Raw genomic sequence first — 19811 nt, forward strand, 5'->3', positions numbered from 1 at the left:
AACTAACGGCAGAACTGAGCCATTACAACTCTGTTTCTATTAAACATGTATATTACCTTCCAAGTAGCCCCACTGAAGCTAAAGTTGCCCCTGACAGTCTCCAATCATGGCGATCGTTCACAATCTAAGTGTCCAAAGCCTGTTGTCAGTCATTTGTGATTTACCAGCCTCAGTGGCAATTCACCATTTTACAAGTGCCACTATTTTGGACAACAGGAGGGCCAGGCATGGCGTGAGCAGATATAACTAAAGGTTCCATGCAAATCTGAACTTAGCCGGTTGTTTTTAGAAGATGGCAAGTATCTTCAGGAGCTTTCTTTTCCATTTTTCAAACTAACCAGATTAATGTGAATCCAAACTCCTCTTTATTTCAACCGGTGCTGCGTTAATGATGTCAACAAGCAACACTTCTGCTGAAAAAGATAAATTTTAGCCAACCACTAAGAGGAAAACACAGAGCCAATGTACAACGTCTAATTAATTTTCCTATGCTTACTACACCACATCAAATATCCTTTGCTGAACTGATTCTGCAGGCTGGTGTCATTTAAATGAGCACGCTACTGTTGCTTAATTAAACTGTTAGAAACAAAATCAGGGATTCACAAACTATGGCATTTTATTTCAGAGGCCTTTGCTTACATTTGTACAATATATTACATAATTCTCCATTTTCTGCAGAACCTAATATATATTTTATAGCTTTTTTCTATAAGCTTTTCCTTCAACGTTTGTCAACAAATTTTTACAGTCCTGTACAATTCTGAATACTTTGAAACCATTTTCAATAAAATCAATAAAGTTAGCCTTAAGCACACACTACGAAGACTGAAAATGCTTTTCTTAGAAAAGTCAAATGTAAAGGATTCTGACACTCTAGCATCTACAAACAAAATGCTTTGAATTCTTACATGTTGTATTGCCAGAAAACAAAGAAAAACATGCCAGCCTCTATTTTCCCCAGCCAAAAGAAGTACACAGAACTACAATTAAAACAGTAAAACAATCTGTACAATAAAGTACTGTGTATTAACAGTGCCAGGTATTAAATAGCTTGAATGAACACTTCCGCAATATACAAATGTCTTACAAAGGTATATAATTAACAGGAGAGCGTTGGGATTCATACAACGTAAAATCAATACAAGTGAAAACAGTTTGAAGTTGGTTTTGGAATTTGTACAAGGCATTTAAAAAATTAAATGTCTACCACTCAGCTAGCTATGTATTTTAAAAACAACTACCCTTTGTGGCAGTGTTCATACCAGCAACCACAAATTATAACCTCACACCTTACTCGGTCTTGAAGTCCTCTCTCCTTGAAGCTCGTAATAAAATAAGCATTACAAATGAAATATTTGTTGCTTTAAGGGAAAAGAAACATTTACAAGAAAACACAAAAATATAACTGTTATAATCCGTTATGAATAAATATACACTTTAAACTGGCTAAATACAATATTTATACATTAAGATTTAATACAGTTTGTTAGCCATTTTCTTCCTTTTTCATAATGTATTTTATCAAAATTAAAAAAAAATACTGTTTTATAGAAAAATGGCAAAGTACAGTAGTTTCTTTCCAATTAATGGGTTATTAAAACCCAGAGTAACCTATTTAAGCCTAATTCAAACCTGTAAACATGAGTCAGTTTTGTTTGTTTTTAAAGGAATCCTCGCATTTGGTTATCAGGACCGATGTCAAACATCCCACTAACTGCAGGTTTTGAATTGAGTACATGTGCTTGACGTATACAATTGAAGCCACTATAAGGTGACTTAGCAGTTAAAAAACAATTAGCTTGTACAAATGAAAATAGGTTCAATATTTGTCATAAATAAATGGAAAAATATCAAATGTTCCAGCTTTAACAAAATACCAAGGAATACATGTACAGTAAGCCTTACCACATTTATTTAGATCAACCCAACAACTAGATGCTTATTGTACTGTCTCTACAGGCAGTGAACAGCCTCCATTTGCCACAGTGGAAGGCCTTCCAGTCACTGGACTTACAATTCCCAGACAAGTTGGAAACAATTATTGCTTGAGGAAAAGCAGTTTGTTGTACTTTTTCTTCATAAAAGTGCACTTAAGTGCAAAGTTAGCTTGTCAAGAAACAACTTTAAATACAAAATAGTGCTTGTCTGAATTTTGTGCCACTGTGCAGTATAAAAAAAAAATTAAAAAAAAAAAAAGAAAAGAAAAGAGTGGCCCTCAGCAGCCATTAAGTGCAAAGTGCTTTGGCAAGTCCTGCTGTCACCTGCACTCAACTGACATTCCGTTTTGTGATGAACTTGACATGGATGGTTCTGCTAAGGTTAACATAACTGCAGCTGTAATTGAACTGGAGGAAGGTGATGAGGAGGAAGATGACGTAGTAGCAGCACCTGCATGGGAACAAGAAAACAGGTTTTAAAAGTTCACAAATTGGGCAGTAAAAAGGGCTTATATATATACTGACTCCAATATCTAATGTCTAGTAATTAAAAGAAAAAAATCCTCCACTCCCCAGCTTTCATGGGAAATACTCTGCAAGACAAGCTATGCTATGTACAAGGTAGCATAGCACTGCACCCCTGCAGTCCTGGTTCTCTGATGACCCACATCAAAAACTCAGCCAGAGGATGTCAAAGTCATTCCTGTCCCACAGGCACAGTCATCAGTTCTCTTTCCTGTGGGAATTTACACAGGCAGGGCCTTGTCCCAGCACTGAACCTGCATGTACAGCCTGCTTGGGCAACCAAGAAGCAACTGTTGTGCCCATGAGATAGCAGTTTCAGCCACAAAAATCTTGCTACACGTGGCAGAGTACTGCTAAATATGCAGATAAAAATGGGATGTGGGAAAAATGCTTTTAGTGCAGGCACACCAAAACATTCCTTATCGAAGTAAAGCAAGAGAAACAAGATATTTTGTTTATTAATCTTCTTTAAAGCCATGACGAATCTCTTATGCTAATGGAAAGCTTGAACCAACCACACAAAAAATACTCTAGTAAGCGAGCACTTGTCTTCAAGTCGTACAGTAGGTTATTTGTTACCATAGGATGCTTCATTTACAGCTTAGAGAGGTTTATCATACTTTCCTCCCATACAAAAATAAGCTCTACCTAAACAAAATAGATTGCCTACAACCCTCTACAGAGGGTTGATTAAGTATCACTGCATGCCTGACCTGCTCCTTCAAAAGTTGAAAAAGCATTGTTAAAAAAAACAAACACAAACAACAGAAACCAAACAACAGAACACAAACAACCCAACCAAACTAAGGGCACATCTTCCTATAAACTATCCAACTCCTATCAATTCCTTAATAACATGATATGTGATTTAGCCCTTTGAAAGAAAAATGGAGTTCCCACACTTACTTTCTCTCTCCTTTTTCTTTAAGCGCTTTCTTCTCCGGTCAATGGAAGCTACCTCAGACTTCAAGGACAGGTAGTGTTTCCTGATCTCCTGCAGTTTTTCTTGAAGAATGGTTATGCGCTCAGCACTGGTCAAATTTTCTAAGTCAGCTGCAAGGTAAACAGTCTGTTAATTACTGGACTGCAGCATTTCTAAAAACTCCTCAATTGCAGTGAAGTAGGAAGTACTCAAGGGCTGGCGAAGAAAATGTAGTGAGAATCTCTCAGAAACAGCTGAGAACACGAAGGAATGTTCTGGCAAAACCAATCCAGCACAAGTGTCTGCATGATGTGCTGCACCAGCTCCTTCTACACTACGAAAGAAACGGCAGCCTTCAGGCAGTCTGACAGAGCACAGAATAGCAGAGCATAACATTCTGAGAACTTCAGAAGTTTGACGTATATTAAGGTCATCTGTGAATACTGAATGAGATATCATGGATAATTCTAAGAAGTAATTTAAATCGCTCATGTCACACAGTTTCAATTTGACCTTTTAAAGTTAAAAAAAAAAAAAGAAAGTAATTCATGAATTTCTACACACATCCATGGTTGGTACTAAGGAGAACAATTCATTGCTGAATAAACAAACTCCTAGATGCTGAGAGAGGGGGCTAAAAACAAGTTTTTTGTTTTAAGAGAATTATTTTTCAACTGTTTGTTTCTATTTATGCTGAGGAAGGGAGCTTAAATCATCTAGCATTTTGTCAATTTTCTCCTCTTTTCCTACTTCAATACTGCAATAGCACACACAGGCAATGAAGAAGTTGCACTTACAGCAGCAAGTCATTAATAAAGCTACTGTGATGTTTTTCAGATAGATGTGTGATCCTTTCAACACTATGCTCACAGCCTGCTCTAAGGCCCTATAGCTGACTGACACAAACGTGCTGAAAGTTCTTATTACTAGGAATAGTAAACAGACTCTGGCTCACTTAAGCAAAACAGAAGAGAAAATAAGTTAGAAATGCCTGAACAATAACTAGAGAACGAGGAGTAGAACACTGAAAGTCCCCTGTGACAGGTAAGCACAGGATAGCAAGAATGGTAAGTCACAAAGGAGCCATTTTTAAACAAGCACTGGAACAGCAGGCGTGGTAATTTCCTGAATTGCAAAATAAAGCAAATGTTTTAAAACCAGGATTTAATCACAAAGTGAAGCAAAGTAGAGATAGAATCATTTTAAAGAAAAAAAGCAAAAAACGTATCCCACACAAAAAAATATTCTATATTTTAAGACCACATTCGGTACGTTTTCAAGAAAATGCTTACACATTTGAAAACTCCACTTGTAAACTTTGGGCAAGCGATTATTCTGTTCTTTGAGATCAGAATCCTTCTCTCCATTTTTCCCACATTTTCCTGGAGACTGCGTTCTTGAAAGTGATTTGGTTTGGTGAGATTTCATGCCTGTAGAAACCAATTTTGCTGGCTGAGTCTTGGACACACTTTCACCAGCAGATAGTTCTTCACTATCACTGCTGTTGGCTGAAGAAACAAGACAACATATTACAAAATAAAATAGCCTTTCAGCCCAAAGCAAAGCTTATCAGAAGTTCCTCCTGTGCTGATTTTCATATGAAAGGAGTTTATCTGACTGAAATCTTTTTTACCCTAATATGATACAATTTTCTGGCATAAAAGCTGAGCACACAGACTTTTACATCACTGGTACCTAAAAATAACATCACAACATGGGCAGAAAGTATGAAGTATAGTTACATCCAGGTCTGTTTCTCTTCTATTACATGAGATCATCACACAACAGATACTGCTATCTTTTTTCTTCCTGTGGTAACAAAGATCCCAGACCTACTAGGTGTGAAATATCACTATCCTTAGTCTTCCTGAATTACAAGCTATTAAACAACTCTAAGGTTGAAAACACCTCTAAGCTGTTTAATAGGTCTTGAAATGAAACGAGGCATTCAAAAACACTTTGGCATCCAGCAAAAGTAGTTTCTGCATTTAAACTGTATTAAGAATTCCGTGATAAGGGCATAATTTATATACATAATTAACAGGTTTCTTCTACAATTGTTAAAAGAAACGATGCACATTTCATTTCACACTGAACTGCTGTACTTACTAGTTTTACTCTTCTTTTTGTTGTTCACAGAAGATGTTTTGTGGCTTCTTTTCTGCTTTTTTGAGGAGCTGCCTCCTCCCTGAGCATCTTTAAGTCTCTTTTGGCCTGCACAGACTACAATTGGAAAAAAATAAAAAATTGAATACTTGCATCTCTGTGTATTTTTCTCAACATCTCAGGAAAACACTTCAGAGCTTAAGCTTGCACAGCAATACAACTGTTCCTGTCTGCACTTAACACTGCTCACCTTTCTACTTAGATTGAAAAGAGGAGGTAAAGAAAGATGGAAAATGGTTTGTTGGTTGGTGTGCACATCAGATGGCTGCAAGTGACTTCCTTCAATGTACTCCAGAATTTTTCTTGAACCATGTGGAATTTATATATTCTGTGTACATGCATATATCAACATGTGTACATACATAGGCACAGATATATACACACACATACACAGACTTTTTTAATATAGTAAATCTTATCTGAATACATTTGTTTGAAAAAAATCAGGAACTCCTGAAACTGAGACATGTTGGAAAAAAACTGTTGAACTTAGAAGCTCTGGGAAAAAAAGCAACTATAATTTGTTATCAGTGATTACATTAATGGAACGTATCAAAACCTTAAGTTAGCATTTAAAAAACATCAGGCAACAGAAATGAGGCAAAAACAAATAGGAAAAAAAAGCAAAGAAAAAAAAATCTACTGGTATTTGTAACTACAATGGGAAAAAGCAGATTATACATCTATAAGCTGGTAAAGTAATACAGGCTTTATTTATGGAGGTCTACAAATAGACCTCTTCCAAACTCTCCCCTGAACACCAAATGGCTCTTTTGGAAGAATGCAACAAATGAAGAATCAGTAAAGGATTCTGGGAAAATTAACTATTATTATACAACTGAGAAATAAAATCTGTGGAGATGAACGAATCACTTCTGTATTCAGGTTTACAGTCAGACACTTCTTCCTTACTTTCAGGCAGGTTAATGGTTTTTAGAAGCAGCTGTACTTCTCATGGAGCTTAAAACAGCCACCGCATGGCACACAAAATCTTTTGATCCAGTCTAGCAAATAGTTGAAAAATAGTATGTTGACATTATGTGGACAAGTGCTGACAGTGTTTAAGCCCTTCACTCTAGTGGCTCAAGTTGCAAACTTCAGTCTGCAAAATCATATCTGAAGTACTGCTAATCAGGTCAATACTAGTGATCAGCCAAGGTGTCTTTTTTCTTGCTACTGGTTATTTTTTGTTGTTTTCTATTAAAGAAGCTTGAAATGGCTGCCTGAGCATGCAGTGACAGGCACTGTTCTTGTCCGCCATAAGCAATAAAATTTTGTTTCTCTGTAAAGCTAAGAAACAATACAATCGACTTGCAAGCAAGATATTTTAAACACATTCAGCTTGCTAGTACATTTTCCCTACACAAAGTATTACAGTTCATTCCAGGCTGTTATCGCCACCTCTGGTTTATCGCCACCTCTGGTATAAACTTTTTTCTTATATTCCTCATTAAAACTCATTTTTTCTTTTACTCCTCATTAAAACTAACGCAAAATCTTTCTGAAAGGCCAAGAAGCTTCCTGGCAGATTATCTTCTTTTCAGTAGGTGATCATGCCATTTCTGCATTTCTACAGATCTGAAGTAGAGAGCCAGCTACTGTTTCCTTCCTTTTTCCAACAGTGTAACCAAGACAATGAAAATATATCTAAAATGCAAAGAAAAAAAAAAAAAAGATAGTTGAAGACACCTGCTTCTGCTTCCCTTTACCTTTTTCAGTATGCTCTGGCTCTGGTTGATTACTACTACTGGAGCTGACGCTGGCATCAAAACCTGTCGGAGAAATATTTCCCTCAGACTGGAGGTCTTGCAGCTCCCCTGCTACACTGTCCACTTCTATTGTGCTATCGGTTTCACTTTTAATGCTTCTTATTTCTTCTTGATTTGGTGGCAATGTCTCAGAGACAGCAACACTAGACTGATGTCTACTGTCTGTTACAGTTACAGATGAAGGTGATTCAGGAGTTGTAGGCGGAGTATTTAGCACTGAATTACTGCCGCTGCTTGGAAATTCAACTTTCTTTTCACCCATTTCAGCTGTTTTTTCCTCAACAGGTTTAACGTCCACACTAGATGGCAAAGGTTTTTCATGTTCAGAGCTGGGCAAAGAAATGTCTTCTTCTGCAAGAGTCTGAAGCTGCTCCTCTGCTGCAGCATCCTCTGGCGCAGCGTGTGGAGGGGAGGCAGCAGCTTCAGTGTCAGAGTCCGAGAACAATTCCTTCAGTGTTTTCTTCGGCCACTGTCCCTGAATACTCGACCAGACATCTTTTCGATCCTTTGCTCTGGTGTTCTGAAGCCTTTCATCAGAGTTATTTAGAAGCTTTATTCTTTTCTCTGCCACTTCAGAAAATCCTGAGTAGAAAGTACTTGTCCGTAAAGACTTCCTTTTTTCTTCTAATCCATTGTACTTTTTAGTGGGAGTGATTTTCAGCTTAGATTTGTCTTCCTCATCTTCATCCGAGGAGCTGTTGCTGCTGTTTTCTAAACTAAGGGAATCTTTGTTTTTGGACTTCTCATCCTTCCTGTTAGGTGACACAGTCTTTAAAGATTCCTCTGCAACACAGTACCTTCGTTTACCACGTTTTACTTGTGGTTTTGCTGTTTTATCCCCAACCTCCTTTTTCACATCCTTTTTCTTTTTTGTGGCTTCATCTTCTCCATCAGAGTCAGTATCTTCAGATAACTCTTCCATCTCTTTTCGCAGTCTTTCAGGAGACTTGGATCCCGACTTGGGCACTACTGTATCTGGCAAAGCTTTAGTTTCCTCTGAGAGGGATGAACTGTTCTGTTCTTCTTTCAGACACAACTCATTTTTATCTTGGCTCACAGCTTCGTGCTGAGATTCCTCTTTGCCATCAGCATCCATGTTTTGGGCACTTTGGTCATCTTCTTGCTCACTGTCATCAGAACTTTCAGAAGCTGGTTAAAAATAAAATTAAAATGAGAGAGTGGGTCTTGATCTTGGTTACAAATGCTAAAAAAAACCAAAACTGTATAGATATGATCACATGCTACAGGGATTTACGCATTTACATATTTAAATTGTATTTATAAATTGTACTAAATTATATTGTATACCTCCAGGAAGCACAGTGGGCTGCAGCCTTCACCTAAACAACACTGGTTATAAACCCACACAACATCTACTTTTGCATGATAAACCAAAGCTTTATTCTTATCCTAATTACCAGCTCTCATTACCTTTTCTTTTTATTTATTTTTTTAAAGAAGCCTTGTTGAAATACAGCTAGCTTAGAGAAGAGTGTACTGGCAGACAGATGAGAGATACAGAACAAAATATCTTGGGAAATGTTGTCTCAGAAGTTTTTCTCTCATTATTTTCTTTTAAGATATGCAGGATCTTAATCTCTACCTTAAGACTCAAACTGAAAGCAAGTTTTACAACACACTTCCATTTTTGTTCACACTTTCCAATTGAAAATTTATGGTAGAGATTATGGCTTAAAGTTCTGAAGTCTGGCACATAAAATGAACTTAAAATACTTTTCTCTCTCATGCCACAGTGCACCAAAACTACACTACTACTGTAAGTACAACAGATATGAAAAACCACCATGTAAAATAAAATCAAAAGAACTCCACTAATAAAAATAACAAAAAAGATGGGGTCCATCATTTTTTCCTCTCTATCTACTTAGTCTGCTGTGCCCTTCAAAGGAAAGCCAAATAAGGTATTATTTATTCCAGTTCAATAAAAAAGACATGTAAAGTTTTGAGCAAACTGCTTTAAAATTGTGGGAAAATACTGTAATACAGTACAGCATTTCATACTTCAAGGAAAAAAAGTTGTTTAAACTGACAGCATGAATCTATGTGGACTGAAAAGCAAAAAGAGTAACACACAGCTAAAAAACATTCAGTTGTGTTTTTCTAAGGAAAAGGTGATTACAGAATAATTGTAACAAAGTCACATTCAACACAAATAATTGCTTTTTTTGTAAGGTAACTGTTATTCCACCTCTGAATACAAAACCCAGTAACCAACATTACCAAATCTGAGGGTCTGAAAGGTTATTACATTCACGTAATTCTTGCAAGTCCTTAACCAAACTACATAGATCATCTGTTTCTTTTTTTTTCTGGAGGCATGCAGGAAACTGACAAGGAAGAGAAGCAACCAGTCATTGCAGCTCTGCTGTAAAGGCATAGGAAGTGGGAAGCCAAGCTAGGAACAGCAGATGTGCTGATACAACACCTAGCTTCATTAATTCAATTTTTCAAGAGAAGAAATATTTATGGAACTTTTAGAACCCAGTGAATCAAAACTTAAAATTTAGAAATAACACAGGAAGGAAAAATGCTTGGCTGTGTATCAAAGAAAACGATGCCAGAAGAATGCAGTTCTTAAAACTTTACATACTCTGAATCCACGATCCCCATTTTCAGAAAACACCAATACAGCTTCTGTTCAAGGCTTATTTCTGAAGATGATGTCACAGTGAAAGAGACGGCCAGACTGAGACGTGCACAGTTGCATCATTTACTCTACACTGTCATTTCTACATTTAAAAGTAACGGTACAGAATCCAAAAAGTTAATGTACAATACCTTGAAGCCCATTAATGATAGAAGTAATTTCTATCGATTTAACAGGAGCTTGTTCACTATTTTTGGCTTCAGTGCTATCGAGTTTGGACCCAGTCTCTGGTGAAGTGCTGGCGTGAAAGGGTGGCTTTGATGAACGTCGTAATTTACAGTTTTTTGGAGAATACTTCTCTTCCTTTTCTTTGTCAATTTTATGCTGCGGGAAAGATAAGATTAAAAACACTTCAAGCATATTTCTCAACATAGAATACAGTCAAGACATGCTTAGAATTATCTTGAATGTTCAACCTGAAAAGAAAAGCTTCCCCCTGCTTAAAAGATGAGAAACACTTTTCTCCGATGACCCATGCTGAAATATTTGTAATAAGGACAGGAACAAAGTCAATGCTACCACAAAAGGGAAAGCAAACACAGCCAGTGTTGCCTTGGCACCACTGGATGTCAGACCAGCAGGTACAAGTGCCACAGGGTGTGACAGGATTCTGACTGTCACAAGGGGCAGGGAACTCTGGAACAAGACTCAGATACCTGAGGCATCAAAACGTTGGGAAAAAGGAGGAACATGCTGACATCTGTGGCAGAAGGAAAAGCTTCCCAGCCTTCCATTGCTCAACAAAGAATGCACCATAACCTAAGCCTAAACATCAGTTTCAGGAGAGTGACTTTTGAAAGAAATACTATGAGGTAAAATTCCAAAGAAAAAGTCACATACGTAAGGACTACTCATATGTATGCTTTCCAGTCAGCAGAGGGAGCTCCCAGATTCCAGTCCCAGAGTCACTCCCAAGCACTGATGGATCTTCTTTGTTTCTTTAAGAGCATACATAAAATCTCACAAGACATATAGGAAAGAGAAGCTTCCCTCCACACCCTCTAAGTGAAAGAATAAAACTGAGTACAAGTTTCAGCTTTTGCTGTCATACATTTTTTTTAGGTCTATCAAAAGAAAGGGATAGGGGGAAGAGTTTAAGAATACATTAAACCAAAGGTGGGGAGGAACTAGGGAGAAGGGAGAGAAACTACCTTTATTTTCTTTCGATGCTTAATTTTTGGTACATTTTTATCAGCTGGTCTCACTATCTTGTCTGCCTTTATCCATTCATCATACCTATAAACAAAAAATTGTACACATTTATGTTTTTAAGCAGATTATCACCTCATAAAACAAATTAATGGAGGAAAAGTATTAGTAATTTTTAAAAAGACTAGAATTTAAAGAAAATAAGTTATTAGTATAAATAAAGTCATTAGCATAGCTTTCAGAATGTAGAGTTTAAGCTAACGGTTGATTCTTAACACGTTTGAGCATATAGGACAAAGTTTCCTTACACTGATGGGCAGGAGTCAAAATTAACACTTCCCAGCCTGGGTGGAACAGGAGATTCATTTGCACAGTGAAACAAACTACCAGAAATGTGTTCTATATGAATGTACAGGAGATGGACTTTGTGTAGAAGCTGTATCTCCTTAGCTATAAATTCTCACAGCTACATAGCATGTAAAAAGTTAACAAAAATCTCCTCCCAGCTCTGCTAAAGCGCTCTGCTGAGTCACTAGCACTTGGGAATCGCTAACTCCTGAGTCACTTGCTCTTAACACTAACACTTTTCAACTCATTTCCAGTTCAGGTTTTCCATTCTATCTCAGAATGATGCTAGCCAATCATACCAACAGCATCAAACAATGGATGCTGTTACTGCCTAACGCCACACATGTTAAATACAAATATCAGACCAAAAAAAACATGTTCTGAGCAGGAATATCCTTTCCACATAGAACTACGCTTCCCATTTTCATTGCATATTTCTGGAAAACTGCAAGAATCAATGCTATTTTGCATTTAAAAAAACTTTAAAAGCAAGCATAATTTGTTGTCCTACTTTAACTGTAAATTCAATAACCTTAATCTGATTAAGAAAGAGGTCAGCTAGAAAATGAATATGTATTCACTTCTGCCTTAGTGTAAAGCCACAAAAATAGAGAGTCCTTTAAGTAAAACATGAAAATGGAGAGAAAGAAACCTACCAAAACCACACCCAAAGAACTAGTACAAAATGGAGCAGACACATAATGCGTTCATCACCATGCTGGCTTTCCAGCTGGCCTTATTTGACCACCTGCTGATACAGGTCCAATTCAACTTCTTCATAACTGCCAATTATATCTACAATACTGACAAGTTAAAAACAATTCCTTTTAAAAAGAAAGTGTATATGTTTCCAACTCACTTTCCTATATACTCCAAGATCTAAGCAAAGGATATCAAAAACAAACACAACTTTTTCTTTTTTTTAAACTCTTATTTCACATAATACAGTAAAAAACAAACACTTTAAAACATGATGTAGAAAGCAGAAATTATCTTTCTATAGATTAGCAGTAGTCTCTGACAACGTCCAAAGGATTTATTTTTCTTTCCCAGTGAGTGACAACAGAAACACCAGTTCCAAGATTAACAGCAGATCCCACAGCTATAAGATACTGAGATTACCTATGCTGCTGCAGATAGGGTACTGTGTGCAGGTGAAATGTATGTGGATAGGTTCAGATTTCTCTACAACACCTAAATGAAACTCTTCAGAGTTTTACTCATGAGAGTAAATCCATAACCATAGCGGTTTCAAGTCAGAGCTGTCATCTCAAATTCTGAAGATTGGTATGTTACCTTCCTTACCACAGGACCACCTTTTAGATAAACATACATCCTAAAGCACCAACCTCAAACAGGTAAATAAGAACCAGCAGTTTGTTGCATATGTGGTAAGGACAGGAATGTTCAGAGGTCATATATCACAGTGTGAGCACCCTCACTGGGCTGCAGGTGGTGCCCATTTCAAAGCAGCTGAGACTCCAAGACACTGCCCTTCTTGCCACCTTTGATGTGACTGGAATAAAGTACACCAAGGGGCTGGTAGCTGTGCACTGATACCTGCTTCATCCCCTAGACCACAGCTAGCAAGCTGTGTCTTCTCCCACTCCACAGCCACTTTCTGAAGACTGAGGCATCCTCAGATTCCCACTATATAAATGGATAAGGAAGGGAGGATGCAGCACTCTAGTGCGTTAGGGGTCTGGGCATCAAATCTGGTGACCGTTATTAAAAGTGGAAAAAAACATCTAGAGGGACTAAATGTACCATATTATTTTAATGGAAAGCATTGGATGGAAAAAAAAAACCAACAAAACTATTCCTGTTGGACTGTGAGAAATTTGAAGGCTATTTGAAGTAGCCTTTCCTAAAGTCAAAGATGTGCTTTCATGAAGAAATATTGCAAAGTAGACTGCCAAATGGCCTTTGCAATCCACATAAATATAAGATTTCATTAGGTCTAAATGCATGCAGAAAAACTGCTCCAGGATTTGACAAATGTACAGGGAAAGGCAATTATTCTAATAGTGCCCTTTCTGCCTGTTATGTTATCATAAGAAAAAAAAACCTGTTTTCTTATTGGAAATGCATGCTGCAAGTGAATTCAACCTTCGACATAGGCAAAGACTGCTCTGCACATGAAGTCAGTCCTGTATTCCCTGTTAGGCCCACAGCTGAGAGACATGGGGCGCAATGAAGTGATGGAGTAAATCTCTTATGACTCTGCATTTGCCTATCTGTAGACATCACTGGGTCTTAAAACATTACTTAGCAGAAGCATTAGTCACAGCTCATGTGAGAAAAGCACAAACTGAAAATTGGTAACAGCCACAGTTCCTCACAAGAACATATCCTGCTTTGCTCCTGACCGTAAATGTAACAGCAGCTCCTGCAGGAAGCTCCAGCATTACAGAGCCCAGCAGCCTGCTCTGAGAAGCCAGATGCCCACTTTTCATTCCTCTGCAGGGCACATCCTATGTTCACTGCCTACATCAGCTCCCAAGAGCAAGCAGCTGGGGTGCGTGGGGGAAGAAGGGAAGATAGGTATTGGTTCCTAAGCGAGTCTTAGCAAGAGATTTGTTTGAGATCCAAGATGGATGATTTATTAATTAATTTATTTAAAGTTTTCATATAAATAAAGCTGAAATAACAACTTCTTTGTTATAACGAAATGAAGGCAAAGGTGAACCAGTAAAGAGTGAAAATTTCCTGCCTTACTGGTTAAAATAAATGCCTTCCAGAAAGTTGGGTTGAACTGGAAAGAAGAAATGCACAGTTATATAGTGAAAACCTAGCTGGTGCTTTGCATGGAGATATGTACTGTTTCTGTGATAACTACACATATCAATCACAAGCTACAATAAACAATAACATATACTCAGAAGACAAGTGATTACAAGGGACTAATCAACCTTAGAAAATTCACTAAGAAGTTCCAGTATATTGTCTTTATCAGCTAACATCAAGGAATCAAATGTTTTCAGTGGCTGCAATCAAAGAAACAAGGAGATTATTTAGGCTGATAACCTAATATTGGAGTATTAGGTTTTCATTTACTTAGTTTTTAATAATTCTCCTCCATGACATGCACTGCACTAAAGCACTCTAAAATCTGGCAACACGAGTTCCTTTAATTCCAGGGATGGACTGCTAAGTACAAAACCTGTATACTGTTAATGCTTCAACAAACCAAGATGAAAAGTAATATTTTCAAATAGATATTTCTGGAGGAGATTAACATTAAAAAGTTGAAAATAATTAATGATAGTCTTAAACACTCGTAATGTTCAAGAATATCTTGTGATAGCGTGCCATCTAACAGAATTGAAGTTACAGTACCATTTCAAAAGTGTTACTCATCTGTTTTTCATCACTGGGAACATACTGCAGAGGAAACAGCCCTCAAAAGCTTAAACAATGACTTCTGACCTACATTGGCAGCCAGAAGCTACAACAATGACAGAAGGAAATGGCACCAGGGGCTCCAGAGAAGTTTGTTTCATATGAAGCATGCATAATCAAGAATGTAACTGTTCCTGTTAGAAAGCTACAAAATACAGTTTCTCTCATGAGAGCTTTCTAGCCAAAACGTGATAATGTATGGAGCTCTCTAACAGGGTACAGATGTTTGCTGTTCCCTTTCACAACAAGTCAGGCCTCACTGCACACTACTGTTCTGTACCTTCATCAGAAAGGAGCATCACCTGAATCTCACAAGCTAACAGCAAGGTCATTTAGCACAGCTACACGTTGTTGTCCAACTCTATTCCATCTCCACACTTCTAGACACTATATTGGCAAAGTTTTGCAGTGGTGACACTGGTTCTAGAGAATTAAACATGATAAATAAGGCTAAATATCAAATCTACCAAATACCGTTCCAAATACACCAAAGCACATGGACACACAATTATTCAGGAAATAAACAGGAAAGTTGGCTTTAAGGGACAGGAGGCAGACATAATTAAGAATTCCCAGGACCTCAGCATACTCCCTGACTTAATGTTGCAGCCCTTGCCCCCTCTAAGCACATAAGCAAGGAACACAGCTATAACGAATAAGGAGAAGAGGCAATCGCAACCTACCCTAGTAAAGCAACTACTTTTCCAGGTTCTGAAAGCCAGATCAAGTTATCACATCATATCACACAAGACTTGTCTTTACAGTACTAAAATATCAAAGTGTTCAGATGCTGTCTTAAGCTCAGACTTACTGTCAAATGCCAAAAGTTAAATAATTTCACTTTAAATAAATCAGCCATATTTCACAGTCTAGACACAGTCCCATAGAGCTAAATCACCATCATTGGTATATTTTCAGTGAAAATAATCCTGCCTCCCAGCCCCTTTCAGGGGGCTTTTCTGGAATCCCAAGAAAATAAATGCAAGTCCTGATGCCAGAAAAAAAAGAAAAAAAAAAAAGAAAAAAAAGACCCTTTTGTCCTCTGGAATGAGTACAAATTACTAAAAATGCTTTTCTTATTAGATATACCGTAGTCACAGAAAAAAAATGCCTCTGATACCCATCTGTGTATTTGTTTAAAATACAGAATTGTAGAGTTAAAAAAAACAACAGGATTGTGATTTCTCCTTTAATAACCATTATGCTGCATTCCCTACGACGAAGGCTCACCTCTACCTTCTCTTCATTCTTAAAATGGCTTTGCTTAAATGAAACTCTGATCATCCCACATCATAGCATGTATTTAGTAATATTTACTCTAAAAGAAAAATAAATTTTATGTTTACACAGACATTCCAAAACAGAAGTCTAAAACGAATACAACCTCAGGACAGTAATTCTCAGCGAGGACGGTGCAAATTTCATCAACTTACACCCTTTCCCTAACAAAGGAACTGCATCACTTGAAATCCTACAGGCTGCATTCCCCTTATTTGGGCATTTTAAGGCTCAGACTTCATTGCCACAAAACTTACAAAAGCTGCCTGAAATCAGTGTATGTGAAAGACCATATTCCTGTAGATCAACACATACGTAGATTAAAATTCTACAAAAGATTGCTGTGAAAACTCCAAATATTGAGATGTTACTCCTCAGCAGTGGACCTGGAAATCACCAGGTATAGACACAAAGAGTCTCAAGGGAGAGAGAGAAGTCATCTGCAACCATGACTATTGCTAGCACTGAATGAATGAGATCTGTCCTGACCTCTTGGTCAGAGGTAGGATGGTAAAGTCCAGATGACAGTAGGTCATAAGAGCCTCAGACTTTCTGGAAGAGTAGAAGAATAAAAACAACAACAAAAAAAGACTACAGTCTGAGGTACTTGTGGGCTGTGATTTTTATTTTTTTTTTAAAGCTCTGTGAACACAGTAATGAAGTTGCAAAGATGACAGCTGAGGAGAATGAGCAGATACACTGAAACTGAGGAAAAAAAGCAGAAGACTGGGTAACTGGCTTAAAAGCCACTAAGAACATTTAGCTTTCTCTGCTGTTGTCAGAGTTTTGTCAAGTTTTTAATAGCAAAAAAAAAAAAGAGTTTTAAAAGGAAATAAAAACATTAATGCTTCAATTTATTTCTATTAGTGCTACACTAAAAAGCATATAATCTGAAATGTATTAGGAAAAACATAAGAAGCCAGTGGGCTAAGAAGAGTCTGCTTTGTAAGCATGAGGCTGCTGGGGACAGGTGGCGAAATAGACCTCAAAGAAATGCAATCATTTGCTGCACACTAATTTCCCATCAAGAATGTTGTACTTCTCCTGCTAAACAGCATGCTGCTAAGGTACTCTCTGCTACTCTGAGAAGAGCGTGTATGCAGACTCAACTAAGTGCAATACTCAAATATTGTACGAGGAAAAAAATTGGTTTAAGAGATCCAGAAGAGGAATTTATGAAAGACTGGACTGTCACTTGTTGTATGGGGAGATCTAAAAATGAGATAACAGCGAAGGAAGCCTTCTCCAAGCAAGACATGTTAAGATGATCTTGTAAATAACTAAAGCTCTGCATTTTTACGATGCTAAAAATCTAATAGTTTCATACAGTACAATGCCCTTCACAGAACACCAATACGGAAAGTTTAGGACTTCAGATCTCTGTATTCATTTAGTTTTTCATAGTACTCAAGTGTATTTTAGTTGTAATTCAAGAAGCATTCACTAACTAAAACTCAAGTTACCTCACGTTCCATCCACAGTAGTGCACCAAGTAAAGGACTTCTCCACCTTCGATGTCAGAATCTTTAATACTAGCTTCATACATTTTTTGATTTTTCCCTCTTCCGTACCGCACTTGGACTTTCATGCCTGGTGGATAGCATTCAAACTCTTCTTCCTCAATGTTATTGCTGTCTTCTTCCTCCTCCTCTTCTTCCTCCTCCTCCTCTGCTTCTTCTTCATCTTCATCTTCTTCCTTATTCGTGTCATCTCTTGAAAGGTTTAAAAAATTGTAGAGTTAATATGAGATACTTGATAAGCTTTTCAGTTCCAAACCACATATATTGATAAATATTGTGGATGCATTAGAGACTGGGAAACAGCAGGTTCCAAATATGCGAAACTGCGCTGCCTGCGATTAATATCAGTAAAATAGGATACAGCAATACACACAAAATCCAGTGATAGTATGGTGCAAAAATGACTGGCCTGTAAGAAAATCTAAAGAAAAAGATGTCATCCATCAAAATCTGTTCGAGCAGAAGTTGTTCAAACTCATCTTTTTACGATTCTTCATGCAAGTCCCTCTAAGTATCTTTTTTTTTTTTTAAAGTCAAACTCATCCTTCTCAATATAAAATTTCCTATTCTGTTTTTTAGCTTAGAAGTTTTATAAGCACTTCTTGAAACTTGCTTCCCCAAAAGATCCGTGCTCTTTTCTAATCAATTCTCTCTAGTATTCTATAGTGCAACCAAAACCAGATATTAAGAAAAAAAGGGAAAAAACACACTAAGCAAAAAACCCCAAAACACTACATGAGATTATTTAGCAAATCAAGAAACCTGCACTAATACACAACCTTATCATTCTTTGCCAATTACATATACAAAAAGTCTTCTAAATATAAATCAAACTTGCATTCAGTTATTGCAGGTGTCCACTGTTTTCAAAAGTAAGCCAATTCTAAATACTTGTTTAGACATTTAGACCAATTTTCAGAAGCACTAAGAACTCAAAAAACTTTCTGGTTCTGTCAGAGGCACACACAGGCTGCTCAGCAGTTCTGGAAATAATCTCCAACAAGATTAGAGAGGCAAAGTACAAAAGTTAATGGGGAAAGTATCTTCTAATCTTAAATTGCTTTACCAATTATTATTATTGGCCTTTACACAACCCTAATCCCACTCTGCACAGCACAGAACAGATCAGAGCCTCTCACTAAATCTGCAATAATTATAGAACAATGATGATTTAAAACTTGCTGCGTGGAACAGATGCATTTGGATGTATTACAAACTGGGTAAGAAGAAGTAGGTGATGCTCCAAGTCTGATTCACACCTACATTTAAGTTAAGCTCACAAATATAGAAGTCTGTAATCTAAATCTTCCTATTATATTTTCAGTAGAAAATGATCAAACTGAGCTTTACTTCTGCAAAAGGATCAAAAAGCACTTTTATTATTCAAATGTTTATTAGAAACAATGTTATTATTACTTCAATAGCTCAAAAGAGAATTCAAAGCAATAAGCCAAACTCAGCTCCAGCATAACCACAATAACATAAAGAAATTACTTCAGAAATGAATGTTGTACACACAGAAATGAATGTACACACACACTCACGTACCGTGAGACAAATGCTAGAATTCCCACTCTGTGCATTAACTACATCGGATAGTAAAAAAAGTATGAATAAATACATATTGCATTCATGCAGCTTTTATGTTGCATGGTCCAGTTTTGTTCTGTAAAGCCAAAATTCTTAGTTGTATATTTTTGGAAGGGTACCTTGCTGTGGAGCTAAAAACTGCAACACAAATGAAAAAGCTTTGAAAGCTCATTTCATCTCCGCTGCACACTGTGTGGCAAAATCTACTTCCCAAACAAATCATTACTACAGCTCCTCAAAGGCTGTAATAAAAGTCCTGAACAGAATTCTACAGCAGAAAGCACCAGCCAGTAATTTGAATGCTCTTGAATAACACTTTGCTGCACTCAAAGTTCCTAGCTAATTTCAGCTTAATATTTGTTGTCATTCAAAAGCAAAGAGCCAACTCTGCTTCATGAACAAGACAAACTTGTGATTTTCCACTACTGAAAAGACTTTCCAGAATTGCAATAAAAACAAGTTTTGCTATACGTTATTGTTATTATTCCTCTTCAAGGACCAGTGGTACAATCCTTGAACGCATGGCTCTAAGGA

The 19811-nt window shown here is 37.1% G+C and overlaps 1 protein-coding gene across 4 annotated transcripts in view; it reads right to left on the reverse strand.

Annotated features, from left to right (window-relative positions):
• Window positions 1-369: 369 nt before the first annotated feature.
• ARID4B (AT-rich interaction domain 4B) overlaps window positions 370-19811 on the reverse strand; it is an 85915-nt gene continuing 66473 nt past the window's right edge. For 2 of the 4 annotated variants that reach the window (XM_048938366.1, XM_048938368.1), the window contains exons 17-24: window positions 17631-17879; window positions 11142-11226; window positions 10122-10314; window positions 7263-8471; window positions 5497-5610; window positions 4680-4895; window positions 3372-3518; window positions 377-2391 (exon numbers count right to left, since the gene is read on the reverse strand). In XM_048938366.1, the coding sequence (XP_048794323.1) occupies window positions 2261-2391; window positions 3372-3518; window positions 4680-4895; window positions 5497-5610; window positions 7263-8471; window positions 10122-10314; window positions 11142-11226; window positions 17631-17879 (2344 nt within the window). In that variant the 3' untranslated portion in view covers window positions 377-2260. Of the gene's footprint in view, window positions 2392-3371; window positions 3519-4679; window positions 4896-5496; window positions 5611-7262; window positions 8472-10121; window positions 10315-11141; window positions 11227-17630; window positions 17880-19811 lie in introns of all 4 variants that reach the window. The other 2 variants (XM_048938365.1, XM_048938367.1) reach the window with 2 other exon arrangements.

This window comes from Lagopus muta, chromosome 2 (genome assembly GCF_023343835.1).
Source record: "Lagopus muta isolate bLagMut1 chromosome 2, bLagMut1 primary, whole genome shotgun sequence".
In the NCBI taxonomy this organism is placed as follows: Eukaryota; Metazoa; Chordata; class Aves; order Galliformes; family Phasianidae; genus Lagopus; species Lagopus muta.